We start from the raw sequence: 21,629 nt of genomic DNA on the forward strand, positions 1-21,629 counted from the left end.
GGGCATCTGGAACATGCACAGTGTCCCTGTCTGTGCAGTGCCACAGCTGGTGAAAATGTGCTTTCTTCTTCTTCTTCTTGTTATTGGTGTGATGCCAACACCTCTTAAGCTGGCCCCCCACCGTGTCTCTTTTCCAAGTGCTTTGGTGTGGATTTCCAGCTCCTTTACCTGCAATAGTTCCAAGTGCAGCCCTTGTGCTGACTGGCTGATTTCTGCTCTCAGCATAGGAGTGCCCACCTCAGCTTTGGAACTGGCCCTGCTCTGTCCTCTTCAGCTGCTCCTTTATCTTGGGAACATGTTCCAGACTTCAATTTTCTTCTGGTAACTTACTTGACTGGAAACTTTGAATTGGGTCTGAGTCTTCCTGCTGGTTTTTTTACACCATGTCCTATGTCAGATAATAGTCAGATATAATAATAGGCAGATTGTTCTCATAACAGATGATGACTGCAGTGGTTGCCAGACAGGACATTTTTTTCCCTATAAATGCAATGCTTATACTCTCAAGTGAATCAGTGTCTCCTTCCATGTGCTTTTTTTATGGAGCTGTTTAAGACACTTGGTTACTCTATAAATACAGACTCCTCCAGCTCTATTAAAATGTTGTATAAGCATGTGTCATTTTTTTTTCCCTTTCCATCAGTAAAACGACAAATAACTCACATCTAGGAGTGTAATTAGAGTTAAAATCCTAGCCAGGCTGTACCAGGGGTGCCCAGCATCCGCTGGGGAAGTGGGCATGGGCTGTGGTTGGCATCAAGGGTGTGTGGGGCTGGCAGAGCTGAGCTGGGGCAGGGGGAAGATCTGTGTCAGCAGCATCCGGTGCACTCTGCCATCTCTGAGCACCCAGTTCTACTGATCCATTAGATCAGTGCTCCTTCTCTTGGCACATTTGCATTTTATGCTGAAATTTGCTGCCTGGAAGCAGCTGTGCAGTTGGTTAGAACAACTGAACAGTGCAGCGTGGCTCCTGCCAGCTCTTCATAAATTATTAAGGAAAGCAGGACAGTTGACCCTTGCTGTGAGTTGGGCTGATGTATCATTCTGAAGCACAGGTTTGGAAAGTGATGTTGGAGCAGCTGTGCTGTATTGAGGTGTCAGGGCTGAAAGATAAGTGTGCTGGAGTTAATAAGTTAAAACATTAACTGTCTGCTGCTCATACCTGTGAGACAGCATGTCTGGCTGGGGAGCTGACATATTCAAAATGTCAAAGCAGCACTTGGACAGCATCATCTCAGTGGCCAGACATATTTTACAGACATCTGGGAGAGCTCCCTGCTGCTATCAGTGTGCTGCAGTCGCTGGCCCAGGCTCTGTTCACAGCTCTGTGCTGCAGCAGATACTTCTCAAGTGGTAAAAGACACTGAAGATAGGAATAATTCCAGCTTCATTTGTAACTGGAACAGTAATAGACAGAAGATTCAGTGTGTGGCTTAAATGTTCAGTGAGATGGTATGGATTTATTTTGGGTACTGTTTTTATGGAGGTATGAAGGAGTTCTGGGCTATTTCTGGGCACTGGCTGTTAGTGCAAGCTAAGGAATAGTAGGTGTTGCTGCAGTTTAGGTTCTGGAAATGACTACAGTCTTCTGTACAACTTCTGCAGACAAGAGCACAGTTTTACCTTTACTGAAAAGCAAGGAACTAGAAGGTCTTAGATTTAACTGAGCTGCTCTTCCATTGCATGTTCATTTGGGAGAAGACCCTCAGATTTTTGACTTTGAAGAAGCTATGCTGATTTATTTTACTAGCCAAGAATTAGAGCAGTTTGTACCAAAGACATTAGCTTTTTTTTTTTTTTAAGACTGTAGTTGTTTCTGGTGGTGAAATATCCAGAGTTGGGATAGACAGGAGAGGAGAGGTGGTGGGTAGCCCTGTGTGTGAGGAAGTGTTTCGATTGTCTAGAGCCTAGATTGTCTAGAGATTGTCTAGAGTATTGTGTACTTAGGGGTATTGCCCAAGACAGCACTTTTATGGAATCGATCATGAAACTCTGCATCTTAAATTTTGGTGGGTGTCCTGGCTTAGATGCCTTCCCATTCTTTGCAGCTTGTCACCAGACTAGTTGAGAAAATGATCTTCAGTAAATCCATTACCCAGCAGTTTGTTTAGTTAGGATCAGTTCTGCAATTTGGCCACACAAACAGAACATTTGTCAAAATGAAGGGCTGGCAGAAGGCACGTGTGCAGCTTGGTTAAGCTGTGCCCCAGTGAGGATTTGGCAGTGAGGGCACTGGTGGCAGTCTGTGCTTTGGAGCAGCCCCAGCTGCAGCACCACCCAGCACCTCTGATTCCATCTCCACTTCTTGTCACTGCTCTGCCCCAGACCACCCTGGAAATGCTCTCTCTTCATTCTCTGGTGCCTTTGGAGTTTCCTGTACCTTGCCCAGCAGTTCTGGCAGGGCTGGCACTGCTGGCAAGTCTCTCTTCCCCAGATCAGCCAGCATGTGAGACAGCTGGTGCTGCAGAGGCAGCTGCTGATGTGACTTGTAGCTGAGGGTTACAATTCAGGTTACTGAACACTTGCTGTCATTAGAGGCTGGGTTTCATTGCAGGGACGTGTCTGCAGGGCACTGTGCCACCACCATCCTCAGGGCAGTGTGAGAGGTTCCTGCCTTGTGCTGCCCCTCACTAGTGGGCAGGGGCAGAAACCTGGGAAATGGCAGTGCAGGCCACTCCAAACCCTGGTGTTTTATTTTTTGTTTCTATGAATATACAAAGATTGTGAGCCACATTCAAATGTAGGATAAAAACCACAGGCTGGCAAACCTCTGGGTCATAAAATGAGTCAGCAGAAGAGACAAGTGACAGTGCCCTGGGACAGCTGAAACCCTCAGCTGCAAATTGTCCAAAGAGCTGTGCCCACACAGGGAGCTGCTCTGCCTGCTCCTGCCTCACAGGCAGCACAGCAATTGGAGAGGACATGTGAAATGTCACTTCTAAGTGAATATTGTGTGTCTTTGAACCTGTGGTTTCATGGGAAGAAGGAATTGGTGGTGGTGCTGCTGGTTCTCCCTCCTGCTCCTGGCCTTGCTGGCCACCTCTCTTTGCCTGGTGCCATGAGCTGGCTGAAAGAACTGATTCAGCTGTAAAGTGGCATAGAACAAATCAATAAAACTAAAGAAGAACTTTGCAAGGCAGATCCACTGTGTCTACAAAACCTGGAAAACCTGCTGCAGTGCAAGTGCTGGGGTTCTGGGGTGAGGGCACCTGTGGCTGGCACTGCTGCCAGGGCCATTGCCTTGTGCCAAGCCACTCACAGATCCACGCTGCCTGCAGGGATGGGGAGAAGTGACCAGAAAGGAGGGAAAATTGCTCATCAAGTGGAAAAAAATCTTTTGGAGTTCCTGCCCCACTCAGCAAAGCTGCACAGAGCTGTGTGGGGACTGAAGGTGTGCAGTCCAGAAGGATGGGATGGCAGAAGGTTTGTCTGCAGGACAAATCCAGGGCAGCCAGCAGCACTTGGAGTCCTAGCCCTGGGCTTTCCTGCAGCCAGGCTGTGTGATTGGATTGAGGCAAAGATGCAGTTACCATAGTAAAACCTGGTGTGTCTTAAATGCTGGGAAAACATCTTTTGTGGCATGGGGAGAGTCATGTCTTGTGGTCAAGGTCCTAGACTTTGCAGGTTTCTCTCATATTTCCCGTGTGACTTTGGAATACTTGGTTTATTCTTCTGTACCTCAATTCCTCCAATCCTTCCTGTCCTTTAGTTTTGTTTTGGGAAGGTTGCAAAGTATTAAAAACATGTCTGTTTCCTTTATGGGGTGAGACATGAACCCATTATGAAAAACACAGGGGCCAAACCCCAGGGCAGAGCTGCTGTTCTCAGTGTCACCTTGCAATAGTAAAGTCTTCCCCTGATCAGTCTTTAAAGGGGATCAATGTGTCAGGCTGTTTATACAGCACTGTCACAGTGTTTACACTCCAGTCCCACTACAGATTTCATTTGTAACAAGCACTGGAGATTAATGATTCATAGCACTTGAAAAATGGCAGTCTGAAATTTCAGATGGGATGATTGCTGACATCCCTGGGGTTTAGGTATCACAACTCTTGTGGTTCTGTCAGGCTGCTGAAACCTGCTAGAATTAAAATGGAACATCCACAGACCAACCAAAACTTTGCTTGGAATGGTGCCAGTTATTCTGCTGTTTTTCCTGAGTGTTTCTGTGTGATTATTTGCTCTCTTACCTTTCATTAGCAACTAATAATCAGTGAGGACAGGCAGGCTGGACAAAGTACAGAGGTTGTACCTTTAAAAGAAATGTGTGTACCCTCATCCCTCACATGTGGGTTATTCCTGTGCACATTGTCATCCATAACCATGCACCAGGCCATGCACAGGAGCTGGAGGAGAGCTCTGGGATTTACCAAAATATGACATTTCTTTGGCACTACTGATAGGCAGATGGTTTTAAGAACATGCCTCTTCTTGCAATAGCAGTGAAAGTCAAAGAAAGGGAAAAACCCAAACCTATCACCATCTCTAGCAATTGTGCAAAAAGTGTGAGCTGGGAAAGGAGTTAACCTGCATTCTTCATACTTTTGCCCATAAAAGCCAAGCTTCATTTGTTTCTCAGATAATTGTAAGTGAATGTGACATTTGAGGTGTTGTCTGTTCTGATGATGGGGCAAAACAACCCCCCTTGCAGTGCTGCACAAGTGAATACAATTACCACAGCCAAATGAGGGGGAAATAAACAGGAAAAGCTGCAGAGCACAGGCCCACACTGATGTGTGGTGAAATAAAGCCATTCAAAACTTGGTTTGTATTTACAGCTTTCATTGGTGCAGGAAGCTTTGGAAATCAGGAATTAACATAAGAAATCCCTTCTATTCAGGAAATCTTGGACTGAGTTTGTCTGGTTTTTAAGCAGTCTGAAGCCTTATCTGTTACAGAATCCCCAGATCTTTCCAGGATGTTTTATACATACAGTAGCTACTTCCTCTTATGGAAATATTGTCATTTGGAAGTGAACAGTGCATGTTGAAAAAGCTTTTGTCTGTAGTCAAATTGGCACTGACTGAGAAAATCCAGATGATCTCCCAAAGGGGAGCCTGTGCAGCTGAGCTGCTGTTTGTTAGTGTTCAGCTTTTTATAAACACACTTTGTATTCTATCTGCCCCACACACCTGCTAGTGTTGTGATCCTCCTGCTATGATATAAATGTGAGTGGGACAATGGAGCACAATGCTGGGACCAAACTAGCCTTGCTTAAGAGTCCAGCTGCAGAATGGATGAGTTGATCCCAGCTGAGTCTGTACAAGGAGAGCTGTGAGTGTTTGTTTTGGAGTAAGGCAGTCCAAGGACAGGAGTCCTCTCACATCATCTCTCACCTTCACAAGATTTTTTTTCTCCCCTAGCTTAGCTGATGACATGATATTTGGATTTCTTTGAGGTTTCTCAGTTTCCTTCCAGTCTTGGTGTCATTTGGCCAGTTGTCAGAGGATATCTGCTGCATGTGTCATGATGGTGCTCTGGTGTTAAAGGTAACCTTTAGCCTGTTGTGTTTTAGCAGTGTGCCAGGTAACCATGGGTTTTTCACCTGTGCACACTGTGCTGCCTGACCCATCACTTGCTGAGTGGAGGAAAGGTGTGTCAAGGCTTTCAAGGCCAATTTCCTCCTTAACCTTTTTTTTTTTCCTGGGTTGATGGCTTGTTTTTTCATTAGTATATTTGTGGTGATTGTTAAAACAAAAGCTGCTTTATAGGCATAATTAAAGGAATATATAGTTTCTTGAAGAAACTTGGAGAAGCCCACTTTTTTTTTTTTTTTTTTTCATTCTTTTCTGTGATTTTGCCTAAGGGAGAATCACAATGGCTCAAAACTCAAAATTAGTCTCAGGAGCCTGATAATCTGATAGACAAGAATTTCCTAAACTGAAAGTGTCTAATTGAGACAAATGTGATGGATTGAGGAGAGAGCACCATTGACCTGGTTTTGCTCTATTAGGCTTTCCAATTAAACAGGATGTGGGAAGGAAGACCTTGCAGAGTAATGCTTGGACCAGCAGGACTGAGGTTTTAAATCTTCCTTATACTTTTAAAGATTTTGCTTGAGTGCTAATCCCATAACACTAATGATGAAGTTTCCTACAGGGATGTTATCTCTTGCTAACCTTTTAATTAACAGGCTAAATAGATGATTTTGTGCTTTTGTGTTTAGAAGTTCTTTAATGAGCTTTGAATCCTGTGGCCAAGCTAAGCTAAGAGTTCAGATTTTGACACCAAGGAAGATGCCAGGATGCAGAAAATGTGCAGTGCACTTGCATTGCAGAACTGGAGAGTAGCATTCATTAGGAAGAAACTTAATGAAAAACAAAATAACCACCAGGGATGTGGCCAACCCTTTCACCATCAAGTCTTGATCAACTTTCTTATAAGGTCTTAATGCCTTGGAGTTACAGGAGCACCAGTCAAGTATTAGTGTGATCTAAAACCAGTCAGCTGTAATCTAAGAACTATAAAAGAGCATCAAATCAAAGATGAGAGGGCCTGCACATGGTGTACTCCTGTTACTGCAACTTTTTTTGCTCATCCAAATATTGTGGAGATTCTGAAAGTGCTGTGTGATTTCCAAATGTCAGGAAAAGTGGTAAATCTTAAAAGAAAATAAGAAGATAATCCTGCCATCCTTGTTCAAGTAGGTGTGTTTGTCCCTGAATCACTACTTCAGACCAATAACAGCTCAGAACACCTTTTCCACTATTCCAGAGTAATGGCTGTTTCTGTCTGCTCTCTTTGTAGATTGAACCTCCTAGTCCCTACACCAGCTTGGAGACTCAGGTTAGTACCACCCCATCCCACTTCTTTCTGCAAAGAGATTCTCTGGAAGAGAGGGCTGGGCTGGTGCTGCCCACCTGGTGGGTGGTGTTTGCCCTGTCAGTGTCCCTGCAGAGGTGCAGGTGTTGCAGCTCCTGCTGTGCCTGGCTGGGCAGGGAGAGCTGCAGGTTCCTGGCAGGATGGTGAGGAAGGGCCTGGCACAGAGCAGAACTGACCTGTGTGTGCTGGGAGAGAGGACACAGTCCTCAGGCAGGGTGAGCATCCTTTCATGGTGTTCTCATCCCTTTTGTGCATTCTGCTCCCCAGCCTTTTCCCTGCTCCTGCTGCTGATGTTATTCTCAAACACTTGTGCTGCTGATTTTTCCTTCAGACATTACAATGAGCAGTAATGAATCTGTGGAGCTGCCTGGCACCAGAAGGTCAAAGTGACAGAAAAGATTTTACAAAGTCACTGATGCTTTGATTTGTGTTTTCTAACAAGGCAGCATCATTGATTTCCATTCTTGCTGATCTCTGGGAGACAGCACGGGCTATGGAGCTTGCATACTGAGGATGAGTGTTTATTCAGAACACATTTCCAATGCCCCTGAGTGACTGCATAAATATTTCTACCTTTGTCTTCTGCTGCCTTTCTCTGGGGAAAGCTTTTGACTGTTTTGTTATTTGTTTCAACAAGCATAGTACATCTATTTTATGGACCTCACTTCAGAGCCAAGTCCTTGTGAGTCAAAACTGGCAAGGAAGGATCACACAGAGTTTGTTAAACACAGTGGCATTATCCAGTGCTATCAAAACACAGTGTATGTAATAAAGTACTGATCTGTGCAAGGTGTAGAACCAGAAATACACAGTAATGATCAACACTTACTTTATTACTGACTTAAAACAGTGTAAGAACATGAGTTTGTGTTAGTGAAGGTGCTAGGGGAGAATGCACATGTGAGTACGAGCAAGAGAACTTTTCATTTGGAGAAGGAAGTGACAAGATCATCATCTCCAGCTGCTGTTGATGATGGCTGAGGAGGTGCCTTCAGCCCCAACACCTCCTTATCCTTCCCTGCCAGCCTGCATCCTCTGACCTGCATGCCATCCCCTCTTCTGGCCCATCTCCTCCTTGCTAAGACTCTCACCAAGACTGTCAGACCCAAAGTTTCTGTATTTTCAAGGGACCTTAATATTGTTGTGGTCAGGGAAGGCACAGATGCCCTGTTTAATGAATAATAAAGGCAGAAATTAAGTGTATCCTCCTATGTATTGGTATTTCTTTCAGTGTTACTGAAAGGCACATCTGCTTCTGAATCTATTTTCTGTAGAAAGCTGATTTCTTCAGATGTTGAAATAGATGAGGAGAGTCAAAACTTCTTACAGGCAATGCACTTGTATCCCAGAGTGTTGCAAACTGGGGGCTGCTCTCTTGCAGGACCAGACCAGAAGGTGTCCTGAGTGGGGAGGGAGCAGGCTGTCTGTTCTGTGAGAGGTAGAAAACTTCTCAGCTGAAGGTCAGGGTGCAGCTTTGCTTTCTAGGGATGTATTTCTCTTTACCTGAAGTGTTCAAAAGCATTCAGATTAACAGTGGAAGTTTATGGTTTACATCCTGACTAAGAAATTAGCAGTCTTAGCTGCAAGTGTCTCTGTTTTCTCTGCTGTGAAAAAGCACTTTGAGAAGAATAATATCAGCAGTGTTAACATTTTACAGACTTGAACAGAAGGTTAGCTCCTGTGGTTAGTAAAGAATCTTCACATTTGCAGAAGTTTCCTGCATGCTTTATTCTGCTCCTTTTTCTTTGGGGCCAGATGGGAGCAGAGCCTTCACTTGAGTGTGAGCATCTTCTCTGCTGGGTGGTTTCCTGGCATGAATCACCTCATTTGAGAGTTTTTCTCCACTGCCTTCTGGTTTCCTGTCTTGCCTTGGTTTGGTTGGTATTTTCAATTTTGAACGTTGACATTTCAAAGCCATGCTGTGCTCTGGAGCCCTTCTCATGAGTTTTTGGTACAATTTCCCCTCCTTTCCCTGATCTTTCAATCAGCCATACAAGCTGTTGGAAATTTCACAGGTTTGGCTGCAAGTGACCTTCTGATGAGAAGTGGGTACTCTTCCAATGTGCTCACTTCAGCAGATCTCTCTGAACTCCCACAGAAAGATATATTCTGGTTTGTGTGCAAATGAACAGGGGAAGTAGAGACTTGTGAGCTAAGCAAGTGTTCTCCCTGATGTTTTTCCAAGGAAAAGATGCACAATTCCCTCATGCTCTCTCTTTTAGAGGTGTATAGAAGCTGGAATTGGACCTGCCAAAGCACACTGCTTGTGCTAGTCCAATGGCAGAATAGAGGGGATCAGTGTGGTTCACTCATACCTGTGCTGGACTCTGTGTCACAACTTGATACACTCAGATAAGTTCCTGTTCTTCCTGGTTTGATTTTCTTTCCCACAAGTGTGATTATATAACTCACAAACAACTGTTCTTCAGCTTTTCTCATGTTAAGTGTTGTGTGAAAGGCCTGAATAATGTAATTTATAAATTTGGTGCAGCAGATTAACAACTACCTAATCATTTATGTTCAAGGGAGTGGCAACTTAATTTGCAGTGTGTTGCAGATGATTCTCATCTGGGGTAAAACCCAGAAACTTGGTCTTAATTGGAAAAAAAACCATTTTAAAACCAAGCCTCCCATTTCCTATCTCTAATCTCACTGTGGGTTAATGCCAAAACCAGATACCCCTGAGCATCCTTGAGGTGTTCATCCTTTATCAAACAGTCAAGTCACACCAGGATTCTTTGGGAGGGTTCAGGCATGTTTGCCTGCACCATCACACAAAGAGGAGCTGAGCAAACTCTAAGATGAAGGGATTTTTTCAGTTTAAGTAAATATTAGTGAAAAAACCCCATGAATCCAGGAAGCTTGGAGCTTGTAGGAAAAGAATGTCTTGCAGTTTTTGTGACAAGATAATTGTGATTGGTAACACCATAAACATGGAGTCTTTCATAAAATCCTGTTGTGAAGATAAAGGAAACTTCCAGGGTGGTTGCTTTTCAGAATTCAGATAAATATTTTTCTTCCAAAGCATTAGTTTGGAGGGTGGGGAGGGATCCATGCCAGTCCATGATGTGCCAAGGAGAGTAAAGAGCTGACCTGGGGGACATGGCCACTGGGGAAAATGCTGCCATTCCCTGTGGCTGTGCACATGGAAATTGAGGATTTTGCACTCAGCTGTCAAAGGGAAGAGGAAACAGCATGTTTTCCTTCCTGCTGAGGAGCATGAATGTACAAGTAGGATTCCTGAGCTTCCCTCTGAAGTCTTCATAAAGCAGTCCCCATAGAAGCATCCACTGCAATTGCATTGCTGAGCTGCTGTTGTCTGATAATCAGATACACTGATTTTGGCAAAGATAAGTCCAGAAACACAGTGGCTAGAAATGTCCCCATTGTTAAATCACACAGGAGAGAGTTGGGGTATTATTAGGAGAATGAATCTTCAAATGCATCTGCTGAGTGGGTCCCTTTTGGGTATGGGTGGAAAATACCCAGTCAGTCCAGCAGGCTGTTACTGGCATTGGAGATGCTGAGGTACAATCTCATGCAGTGTTTTGGGAAGGTTTGACTTCTCTTACACACCCTGTGTAACCTCTGTTACCTGCAGTCCTTGTGTGGGATTCAGCCATTGCCCAGGAAGGAAGCACTGAATGGCTCTGGACAAACTGGGAACTCTGGCATGGGAGGCCAGTGGAGTTCTGTTGCATGAGAATGCTACACACTGTGTTGGAAATATTCTTCCAATGCTGGGAAGCTTGAATTTTATATTAGATCTCTTTTAAAAATCAATTTAAAACAAAAAGCTTACATGAAGCTTTCTAATTTATGTAAGAAGAAGTAGCACTGCCAGCTCACAGTGCCCCAGGTGCTGTGTAATCATGGAATTCCTTTTCCTTGTTCCTTGCAGGGTGTTTGATATTTCCAGCATGTTTTCAGTCTGCTTGGTGCCTGTAGAAGCTGTCCCATGGACAGCACTGAGAGTGGAATCTCCTCTGTGGGAGCTGCCCCTGGGCAAACTTCCCAGAGCCAGCACATGCAGGGGATTTTCATTTCTCACCTGAGCTCTGCAGCCACAGCTTGCTGAGCAGCCCTGCTCTCATGTAATTAAGAACTGCAGCTTGTTTTCTCTGGATGTCAGCTCTGGGTTGTCTTTTTGTTCCCAGAAGTATTCCTGAGCTGTCCAGTGCCTTGCCTGTCCCTTCTCTATGCTTATTTGATAAACCATTCCTGTCTTTTCTATAACTGGGCAAGTTTCTAATTGTCCCTAAGTCCATTCAAGCATGATGAAGCTTCAGGAACATGGGGTGTTCTTATGCAGTTGTCTTTAATTATGAATATTTTTAGCAGTGCACCTACCCAAAGCCTTAAACTTACAAGCTGTGATTTAAAAACTTAAGGAAATTGTGATATTTCCCAGCAGTACCCTTTTAATTTATGCTGCATTCAAGGTGCTTAGCAGCAATAGTTAAGTTTGGTGAAGGAAAGTAGATTGCCCTATACAATAAAAACAGGCAAGCACAGAACTCAAACTGGCAAAAGGGAAGATACACAAATTATAAGGTATCTAAATTATATTAATCAATTCCTCTCAGAACCAAAAGTGCCATTCTGATTCTGTTTCTGTGCTGTAAAACTGTTTTATGCTGTTACACTCTGTACTTCAAATGGCATCACAGAAAAGGAAAAATCTTGATTTTTTTCGGAGTAATGGTAGTGGAGATAAAGCACAAAATATTAATATTTGATAGCATGAGGTCTGGCAGATTGCTTAAACAGAGCTCTAAGGCACATCTTTTCTCATAACAAACAGACAATTGTGCTAACAAAAATATTTGGAGACTAATTGAATGCTTGGGTACCTGTTTCATTTCTTGGAGTGAAATAAATGTAGAAGCTGTTCTGATAAATGTATCTAGGTGTACAGAAGTACTGCATTTCTCACCAGGTGCAAATACAGAATGTGTTTGTGACAGCTGCCATGGGGAAGTGAGGGCTGTAAAGGATTTCAGTGCTGCTTCCTTTTCCCTGGGTGTCACTTGCTGTCAGAACACCAGAGCACTGGAGCTCACCTGTTACTGTGTGTGCTGGGTGGTCCCTTTGTCACCTCCTGGGTGACACTGCAGAGCTGGCTGAGTTACACACAGGGAGGAAGATGGGAGCTGACCTGTGCAGCAGGCAGCACACAAAGCTGAGTGCAGGTGGCCTTGTCCACTTCACCCTCTGAGGGTGTTCTCTGCACAGCATCTCTTGAAAACCTTGGGGCTGGTTTGAAATTCTGCTGACACGTGGGGTCTGTTTGTGTTTTGTTTCATTTTCTGTAATAGCTGCAGCTGAACACAACTGAAAAGGCTTTTGTGATGCTGCTTTTTTTTTCCACACACACTCCTGCAATTTTCCTCAGGTTATGCTGGGAGTAAACCTCAGTGGCAAAGTGATTATATATTATTATATAGCCAAGTGATTTAGAATGGTAATTCCATTACTGGGATGGAGAGGCACAGCACAGAAAACAAAAATGCACCAAGAATTTCTTACAAACAATCAGATAATAATTGGATAAATATAGATGTGCCCAGCTGTGTTTTACATGCAGCACTTCCCAGATCTAGTTACAATAATTTTGTAGCCAGGGCAGCTTTGAAGTGGCTGTGCCCACTTGCCTGTAACACACTGAGAGCTGTGTCTGCTCCTGGAATTGCCTCTCCCTGCTCCTGGAGCCCCCAGCACAAGGAGAACCAACTCCTGGAGCTGTTGTTCCAACAGAGGTGGGATGAGTTATGCAGAAGATTCTTTTCCTCACCTGCCTGGGCTGCTGCACAGATCACACAAAGCAAGACTGAAAAGAAAAAGACACAAATGTTTGGTTGTCTTGCCTTACAGCAGTGTTTATTGCCACACTTGATGTCCCTGCTGAGGCAGTGGGCAGTCTCTCAATCCCAAAGCTGCTAGCTGGACATTTGTGGAAGTGATAAAATTTGTCTGAAAACATGTTTCCGTGGGAAATTAGGGAAGGAAGCTCATAATCTTGGGTTACTTGAAATATTCCCTGTATTTCCTCTTCAGGAAAAAGAAACCAAAATTTTGACTTGCAGGTTTGGCCCCTTGTTAGTACTGGTGAATGTGTGGTTCAGTATTTCCCTGACTGAAAAATCCTGTTCTGGCCCAAACAGGTGATTTTACCATGGAAATGGCATTTCCCACATGCACCAGCTGCCCCCCTCCCCTTCAGCAGCTTTTTGTGGCACTGCAGGTGTGGTGGCAGGGACAGCCCTGGCTGTGAGCCATCCCTCCCAGCCCCTGTGCCCGTTGCATTTCCATCCCCAGCCCTGGGTAGGGCTGCAGGAGCAGTGAGCACTGGGAGCTGTGCCCAGGGATCAACAGAGCATCTCAGTGTGAGGCTTTCAGAGCTGCTGCCAGAGCTGCATTTCTGCCTGAGCTCAGTGCACTGTGTGTGCAGAGAGCTGTCAGCCTCACAGCAGGATTAGCCAAATCAGCCAGGCTGTGAGAGCTGAGCCTGCCAGAGCAGCACAGCCTGGGCAGGGCCAGAGAGCCCCCAGCCCATCACCCCAAGTGCTGCTTCCATCCTCAAAACAAAGCAAACCAGCACAGCACAGGGCTGCTCTCTGTCTGGCACAGGGCTGCTCTCTGTCTGGCACAGGGCTGCTCTCTGTCACAGGCTGGGGTTGCCTCCTTAGCCTGGGATGGCTCAGCCTTTCAGTGGCCACATCCCAGGGGCACTGAGGCTCTTGGGACTGCAAGCCAAGCTGTCCCTTCAGGACTGTTTCTCTGCTTCACTTGTGCTGCTAAACTGGAGAAAAAAATCAGTTTTAATATTGAAATCATGGCTGGCAGCCCGTGGTGCTGGCTTCTGTTGGGTATCAAGTGCCAGGTCTGCCATTGGCAATGGGTTAATAATTTGTAAGGCCAAGATGGAAGTGGAGCTTCCAAGAAAGGTTTTCCACTAGCAGGTTTGATGAGCTCCTTGCTCTATTCAGTTGCAAAACAGTTGTAAACCTGAAATAGTTTTAATCTTGCTGCTTATGCATAATGCAATTTATTACATGTGTTATTCCATGACTCCTCAGGAACCAGAAAGAATTATTGTTATTTCTTTGTTCCTGTATCTTTTAGCATTTAATTGTGCGTTATCCTATGTAGTAAATGTTCCATTTCTAATTGCTCAACTCTCTTCTACTGCTTGTGTTTGCGTACTGCAAACAAAATATTTTTAATAAATGCTGATAATTAAATCATGATATTAGAAGAGCAAGCACTTAGGGCCTATAAAATGACACTAAGTTAATCATTTACAAATTATCTAGATGCTAATTTGGTTGTGGTCTTCAACAGTGTTTGGTTTTTCAGTGAGCAGGAAACAAGCAGTGTTTGATCTCTGCAGAGCACCTTTCTGGCAGCTCAGCTTTGAACTTGTGTTGGCACTGTTATCAGTTCTTGCTAGCTGAGCACAGGGTCTTACAGAGGTCAGAAAGTTAGTCTTGATTAACAGCTGCTTTGTTGATTCTTTTAAGGGCAAGAAAGCAAAATGCAGTTTAAATAACAGTGAGGCACCAATTGGTAACCTTTCCTCAAGGTGTGCTGGCTGTTCCTGTGCCTGTGAAAACACAGAAGTGTTGTGTAAATGAGGATCACTGCCTTTTTATTTTAGGCATATTCTTCACATTCCCTTTTTTCTCTTGTTGAGTAGTTTTGTGTTCTTTATAGCCCAACCTTTCAAAACTGACACACATAAAACTGTTGATTTTTTTTAATCTTGTCTTTAAATTCTGATGTGGATTCTAAGTTTAAAGATGCACAGGTCCCTGCTCCAGATTCCTACACCCTGTGCAGGAATCCCTTTCTGTCTCTCCTGGTCCTGTGGCCACAGTGGTCTGTGCCCCTTCTGACCATTGCCTGACAATTCACCCTGGAGCCCATGCTGTTGAAATGAGAGCATCATTTCAGACTGCATTTGCTCCAGAGTGCATTGGGAGGCTCTGGCATAGTGCCTAGTTTACACTGAGCTTGCCAGCAAAGGAAGTTAATCAAGAATTGTTGGTCCAAGGTGAATTCTTGCTCTGTTCTAGCTTAAATGGCTTTCCACAGTAGACAGTCCTACATCTTGAGCTAATCCATCCAACTCCAGGATTAGGTTGTGTATTTTCAAAAGCATGATTTCCTTAAAACTCCTGAAACAGCTGTCTGAGCCTGTGTGCTCCATCCAACTCCAATCCAAATATTGGCATAATTCAAAAAATGCCATTCATCCATTTGTTGAGGGGAGAGTGGGCATTGCAGTCAGTCAAGGACCAGAGGCAATTTCCATTTTCTCTCTCCTGCCCCTCGCTCCCACCATCTCAGCTGGTCATGAAAATGCAGAATTAGAAAGCTGGGGAAGGTCATCCTGGGAAATTCAGACTCTAGAGGGTCAGCAGGGCTTGCCTGCCTGGCAAGGTGTGTGCCAGACACCTGTGCTGTCTGCCAGAGATGCTCAGTGCCCAAAAGAAGGTTTATTGTTTCTCTCTGTGTTTATCCCTGTTCCTCTTCAGATTTTCCTTCTCTCCCTTATCACCTCATGATGCAAGCACATGCTTTTCCTCCTAGGTTTCATGTTCTTAATTAGAATTTAACTTCTAGTTTGATGTGTCCCATTTTCTGGATGTTTCTCAAGCTGGGATGCCTTGTGCCTAATGTCTCTGTTCCCTCTGTGGCAGTTAATTTTGTTCCAGTAATATGTGTAAATATGCTGCCTGAAGTAGAACACTTTCTGGATGCCCTTATTTCCATTATTCTCTGCCTTTGTGATATTGTGTGTATCTGAATAACTTAAGTGTTTTGATGTCTGAAAAAATACAGTGGAGGCTGAATTCTGTCAGTGCTATTTGCTTTTTCTATCCAGATTCAAAATTATAGGACTTAGGCTGAAATCAGACTTGTTTTTCTACTTATGAAACTGTTGGTTTTGCTAGATATTTTGAAATCTTGAATAAGTGTATGTTTCCACAAGAGAAAGTAATTTGCAGAGCTGAGTAATAGCCCTTGCTCAGTGAAACACAAGACTTGCAAGTCAGGCAGTTGCATCAGTGTGAATGCTCACTTGCTTTGGGTTCAAGGTGCTGTTTAAGTGTTTCCCCAAGTCTGGGCCCTGATGCAAAAATATTTGCTTCTAATTTCAGTGGATTGGCTTTTGCTGGCTTAATAGTCTTTTAAATAATTTATTGGCAGCAATGCTGAAAGGCAGTGAGTTTCCAGGACGTGTGCAGTTTGAGTCAACACGTGTGAGCAGCTGCATTTAAAATGCCTGTTCAGCTTTCAGCAGGGAGCAAGGATCCATTAGGCTGGTCACAAGCACAGGCATGCAAATGCTGTGCACAGACACAGTGAAATTCCTGAAAATGCTGAAGGCTGTTTGCCAGACTGCTTGAAGGCACCCAGCTGTCCTTGCTGTGAATGGGAGTCCCACAGAGCTGGGTAGGAAAAGCTTTTCTTGGCAGTTGTTGGGTTTAGAGATTTGAGGTGGTTTTTCACTTCAAAACAAAACCATGTCTTTTGGTACTTTCATAAAAGGTGAGCAGAAGATTCTCCTTAAGCCCAGGGCTGTGTTGTGCATGTACATACCAGAGGAGTCCTGGAGGTTCAGGGGTTCTCCCTCCTGAGAATTTTGGCAGTCACCAGGTAACACAAATTCCAGAAGTCTTTTCTTTACCAGTCTTTGGAGCATAGTGGAAATGTGTGCTGCAAACTCCTGGTCTTAAACATCCATGTGGTTCCCCCAGAGAAATTCCTTGTTAAAAAAGGAGATGTTAGAGCAGGAATTTTATTTTCTCAGTTGCTTTCTGATAAAGCTCAGCCATGCAGTGGCAAGGATGGAATGTGTGCCCAAAGCAGCATTCTGGCCAGCCTGAGCAGTACCAGAAATAACCAGAAATTCACTGGGGGTCCCAGTGGAGCCTGGTGAGTGGGAGCTCTGGAAATGGAAGTGCCAGGCACTGGGACCAGTAGCCAGAGGCAAAGTCTTACACTGCAGGTTTAATTAAAGCATCTCAGGGAATTTGCATCCTCTAAACATTTTAAGGCTCAGCAGGAACTTTGAGTCAAAGCCAAAGGATAATAAAAATTAAACCACATTTTACCCATGTACATTACAAGGATTTATATTCTTTGCTGGCACTTAATAATGCATTACTGTGGTGTCATAACTGGTGTTACATATGACCTTATAAAATGCTGTGATCCCTTCAAACATTTATTATTAAGTAAAAAACCAAGAATTTTTTTTCCAGCTATCCCACTTTCATGTTTTTTTCAAGTTTAAAATTGGTTTTGGAACATAGCCTAGAAAGAACAATTACACTACCCATCATTATTTTTAGGAAAATTTGCATAGCTTGATTTTACACAGGTATATAAAGACATAATGGTACTAGATGGAGAAGGATGGCTGTGAAGTGCTTTGTTTCTCTTTGCCAAAATTTCATTTAACCATGAGGTATCATCTCAGGGATTGAGAACAAACTTGTAATTTCAGAGAAAAATATGAAAGCTGCTTCTCCATACAAACTTCTGTTATGTGTTAGCAGAGATTAACAAAAGTAATGGGAAATAACAAATAGCTGAAAATAAAGAGTATCTTGTGTCCCTGTAACAAAGAAAATGTGCATCTGAGCAAGAAGCTGAACCAAAAGGAATCAGCACTGTTGTTATCAGTCACTCTTTGATCAAGTGGAGGAGAAACCTCATGACCACACTGCAAGTCTCCAGCCAGGCCACTGAGTTTCTTTATTTGGATTTTTAGTTCTTCTCTCCTGTTACTGGTGTTACTGGTGTTCAGCAGCCCTTTGTCAGGGTGGTGTCACCTTTTACTGCTTGCTGCCATTGATTTCTAGGCAATCCAGGCTGCTGAGGTTTGTCTTAGGTAAATAAGTTTAATGAAGTGGAGGGAAATGCATGAATACAAGAATAAAAGGTGGCAGTTCAGGCTGACTGTGGGTGAAACAGATGTGAAGCCTCAGTGGAATCTGAGGTCTCCAGAGTTTAGGTTTGGAAAATCCTCTGTGAGCTTTGCAGATGTCACCAGATTCATACACTGAGCACAGCAGGGCTGTGACTGTTCTATGTGTCCCTGTGTCCCTGCAGCCAGGGCTGGCATGGGGCAGGGCAGTGTCCAGCTGTGTGCCCAGGGCAGTGTCCAGCTGTGTGTCCAGCTGTGCCCAGGGCTGTGACTGTTCCTGATGTCCCTGTGTCCAGCTGTGTGCCCAGGGCTGTGTCCAGCTGTGTGCCCAGAGCTGTGACTGTTCTGTGTGCCCAGGGCAGTGTCCAGCTGTGCCCAGGGCTGTGACTGTTCTGTGTGCCCAGGGCTATCCTGGCTCAGAGCAAAGGGAGATGCTCCTCACTGCTGTTCCTGACCAAGCCAGCCCAGTGCCTGTGACACTCTGTGCCCAGCCTGGCTGTTTCTTGAGCAGCTGAGCATTTCCTCTGAAGTGCTGCTGTGCTAACTGGGCTTTCTCCACAAGGACCTTTAGCATAATTTTATTCTTAATTAACTCTGAGCCAGCCTTCCAAACTGTTCCCATGGCATGTGGCTGAAGCAGGACTGCTGCATAATCTGGGCACCATGTGTAGGGAGGTAGAAAATGTGTATTTCTCCTTTTGATCTCTAATTCTTTTCTGTGGCAGATTTTCTGTCCTGTTGCCCAAACTCTCAAATACTTACCAAAAATTGAAAAGGCCTTGTTTTAGATAGCTTCCCCTGAGTTATGTGCCTTCATCTGCATCTGCTGGCATCAGCACCTGTCCCTTAAGCACTTTGCTTTAGTGCAAGTATTTCAGGTGCCAAGTGCAGCCTCCCTGCTTTTTATTATTATTTGTTGCTGTTAAATATATTTACTTAATATGTAAAGCTAAAAATAGTTGTGCTTCTGAAGGAATGTGCAGCTCTTGCTGGTTTATAGACTTAGTGTAGCTGGGCTGTACCAGTATCAAATTTACATAAGGTATGCCCAGTTAGTGGCATCACTGAAAATAAGTTAATACTGATGTTTTGCCACTGCTGCATGAATGCAAAATTTCTTGGCATTAGTTAAAAATTTTAACAGGATCCCCTTGTTATTTAACAAAGCATTAAATACTTGTCCAGAGAGCGCAGTGAGAACCTTCAGGCAGATTTTTAAACACCTAAACAAGCTTAAGGCAAGTAATTTGGTGTTTTTGTATCACCTTTCATGTCTTATTCATAGGGTTTGTGTTCTTACTGCTCTTGAGTGACTCAAAAGCAAATGCTAGCCAAGAATAAACATGATTATTTTTATTATCATCATTACAGAGTTCAGCTGTGTGAGTCTCTGGGTAGCAGCATGTTGACCCCAGGTGATGCTGAGTCTGAGCAGGACAGAGGGATGCTCTGACTGCTCTTCTGTGGGTGCTGTCTCACAGAGAACACCAGATAACCTTGGACAAAGCTTCATTCTTACATTTCTGGAAGTTTGTCTTGAACTTGCAGCTGTGATAAAGCAGCTGCTCTTCAGCAGCTCCTCCAGAGTCTCACTGGAAGAGTTTTAGCCCTGTCCTACTCTTCACTAACCACCTGAGGTGTCACTGGGTGCAACTCTGCATTTTCCACTGGGCTCTTCCAAATTCTGAGCTGAGTGGCTCCTGGTGTGATGTTTGGACAGTGCTGCCTTTGGAAGGGCCATGGATGACTCAAGTGGCTCTCCAGGCTCTGCAGGAATGAGGGTCCCGTGCTCTGTGCCAGACACAGCCAACTGTGAAGCAACTGCAGTGAAGGCTATATCCAGCTTCAGCTAGATCATTTGTTGTGCACTGTTTCTCTGTTTATGATTCAGTTTTAAAGACCCTTTAAAGTGAAATTGGATACACTACAAAGTGTTGGTTTCATGTGTTTTATTTGCAGTTTAATCAGCGTGATCCAGCTGCCAGTGCAGGGGAAACCAGAGCTCGATTTTTAATTATCCCTGCTTTGCCTGAGTTAGGAATTCCCAGTAGTGCTGTCTGAGAAAAGATGCCAAAAACCACATTGTTCTTTAATTAGCTGTTGTAATTGTTTCAGTCTTATCTCCATGATTAGCAGCAGCATTAAATACAGCAGTAAGAATAGGCCTGCCCTCTTTGTGCTGCCCTAGTAAACACAATATTCTTACTTCTGGTAAGGGACATAATATAAAATCAATTAGAAGCCAACTACTGTTGATTGGAAAATGATAAAGAGCAGTTACCATGAAGTGCAGATTGCTTTGTGAAGTTGGTTCATAGCCATTCTTCTGGGATGGCTTTGCTGCCCAGTTTTGGGGGAAACACCAGAAAACCCATCTCTGCTGCAGAGAAGCCTTTGGAGGTCTTGCAGAGGCTCAGTCCTGTGTGAAGCTCTGATACAAGCCTGACAATAATCTCTGCTGCCACTGAGTTCAGTGCCCATCCAGTTTTAAGGATCCTTTTTACCCCTGTGTGAAACAGTTGCATTGATGGAGATGGAAAATTGCAGAATATTCCCCAAAGAGACATTTTTATAATGTCTTTCACAGTGATTTTTATTCTGAGGTTCAAAGCTCCTCTGCAGTGGTGCCTCTGTAGAGGGGAATTTTACTTTGCAAAGAACATTTCTGTACAAGCAGAATATGTGTTAGATCTGTTTGAGAATGGATGATGATACACAGACATGTAAAAATACAGGAAAAGTGCTTCATGATTCCCATGCCTGCTTTGATGGTGTTGAACTACCTGCTAAAGTACCAGTTATTACTTCTAAGTCCCTAAATACCTTTGTAAATTTGGCTTTAAGTATCAATGCATGTGGGAAAAGTAGGAATAATGCTCTTGGAAAATGCAGATTTAAGTTAGGTCATGCAGTCTAAAGTGAACATTTGTGAGTGTGAAACGAGCACTTCCAGAGGAATGTAATTGCTGTGGTAATGGCTGTAGTCACAGACTGTGGAAATGTGAATATTGTGGCTGGTGCTGTGTTTTTGTAAAGTAATTGATACAGCCTTTTATGTCTGGTGCTGACATTTCAGAGCCACTGAGCTCCAGTGTCAGCAGCAGAGCTGGAGCATGGGCTCAGCTTTGGGTCAGAGTTCAGGTGTGGCACACACCCAGCAGTGCTCCAGGGCTTGCACAGTTTGCTCTGCTTAAGTCCCATGAAGTAAAGTGATGTCACCCTCATTAGGAGAGTAGAGAAATAAGGTTTTGTTGCACTTAAACCCATATTTCCTGAGTCTAAACCCAGTGCTTGGGAAAAAAAAAAAATCAGTCCAACTAAATTTGCAGAAAAACAAGTGTAAATTATGGGTGAGCTAATGAAAGAACAGAAATGAGTTTATGTCTGCATTGGATTACTTGGTGTGTACCAAAATTAATCTAGTTTGCAAGTGTAAAAAATTATCATTTTCTTGTCAATGAAACTGAAAAAAACTGCAATTCTTTTATTCAGTGCTTTGAGGTTATCTGAAGTGTTCTCCATAATTTTAGAAGGGTCAGATTAATTGTGCTGATGCTTTGTTTGAAGTGCAGTGCAAAAGATTTCATCCTGGTTTATAGCAGAAACCCAGTTCTGTTAAACCACTAAAACATCAGGTATTTGTCCAGTGGGAAAACAACTAAAATCTAAGTGCATTTATTAGATTATTCATTTGGAGATAAATTATTTGAAGAACAAAACCTACCTGTGCACTCAGCTGAGTCTTTTTGGGGAAGCCACTGTGCAAGTGCTCAATGTTGTGAAGCTGGATATTACTGAAATGTGAAACTGCCCACAGCCAAACACTGACTAAACAAACTTGGCTCTCTACAACTCTTAGTCTTTC

General features: G+C 43.8%; 1 protein-coding gene across 4 annotated transcripts in view; it reads left to right on the forward strand.

The window, feature by feature from the left end:
* The window catches only part of XYLT1 (xylosyltransferase 1), a 159,800-nt gene that overhangs the window by 29,531 nt on the left and 108,640 nt on the right, over positions 1 to 21,629 (forward strand). For 2 of the 4 annotated variants that reach the window (XM_056503405.1, XM_056503404.1), the window contains exon 2: positions 6,748 to 6,786. The exons of the other annotated variants lie outside the window; for them this stretch is intronic. In XM_056503405.1, the coding sequence (XP_056359380.1) occupies positions 6,748 to 6,786 (39 nt within the window). The remainder of the gene's footprint in view (positions 1 to 6,747; positions 6,787 to 21,629) is intronic. 4 annotated transcript variants of the gene reach the window in all.

Source organism: Oenanthe melanoleuca, chromosome 14 (assembly GCF_029582105.1).
Source record: "Oenanthe melanoleuca isolate GR-GAL-2019-014 chromosome 14, OMel1.0, whole genome shotgun sequence".
Classification (NCBI taxonomy): domain Eukaryota; kingdom Metazoa; phylum Chordata; class Aves; order Passeriformes; family Muscicapidae; genus Oenanthe; species Oenanthe melanoleuca.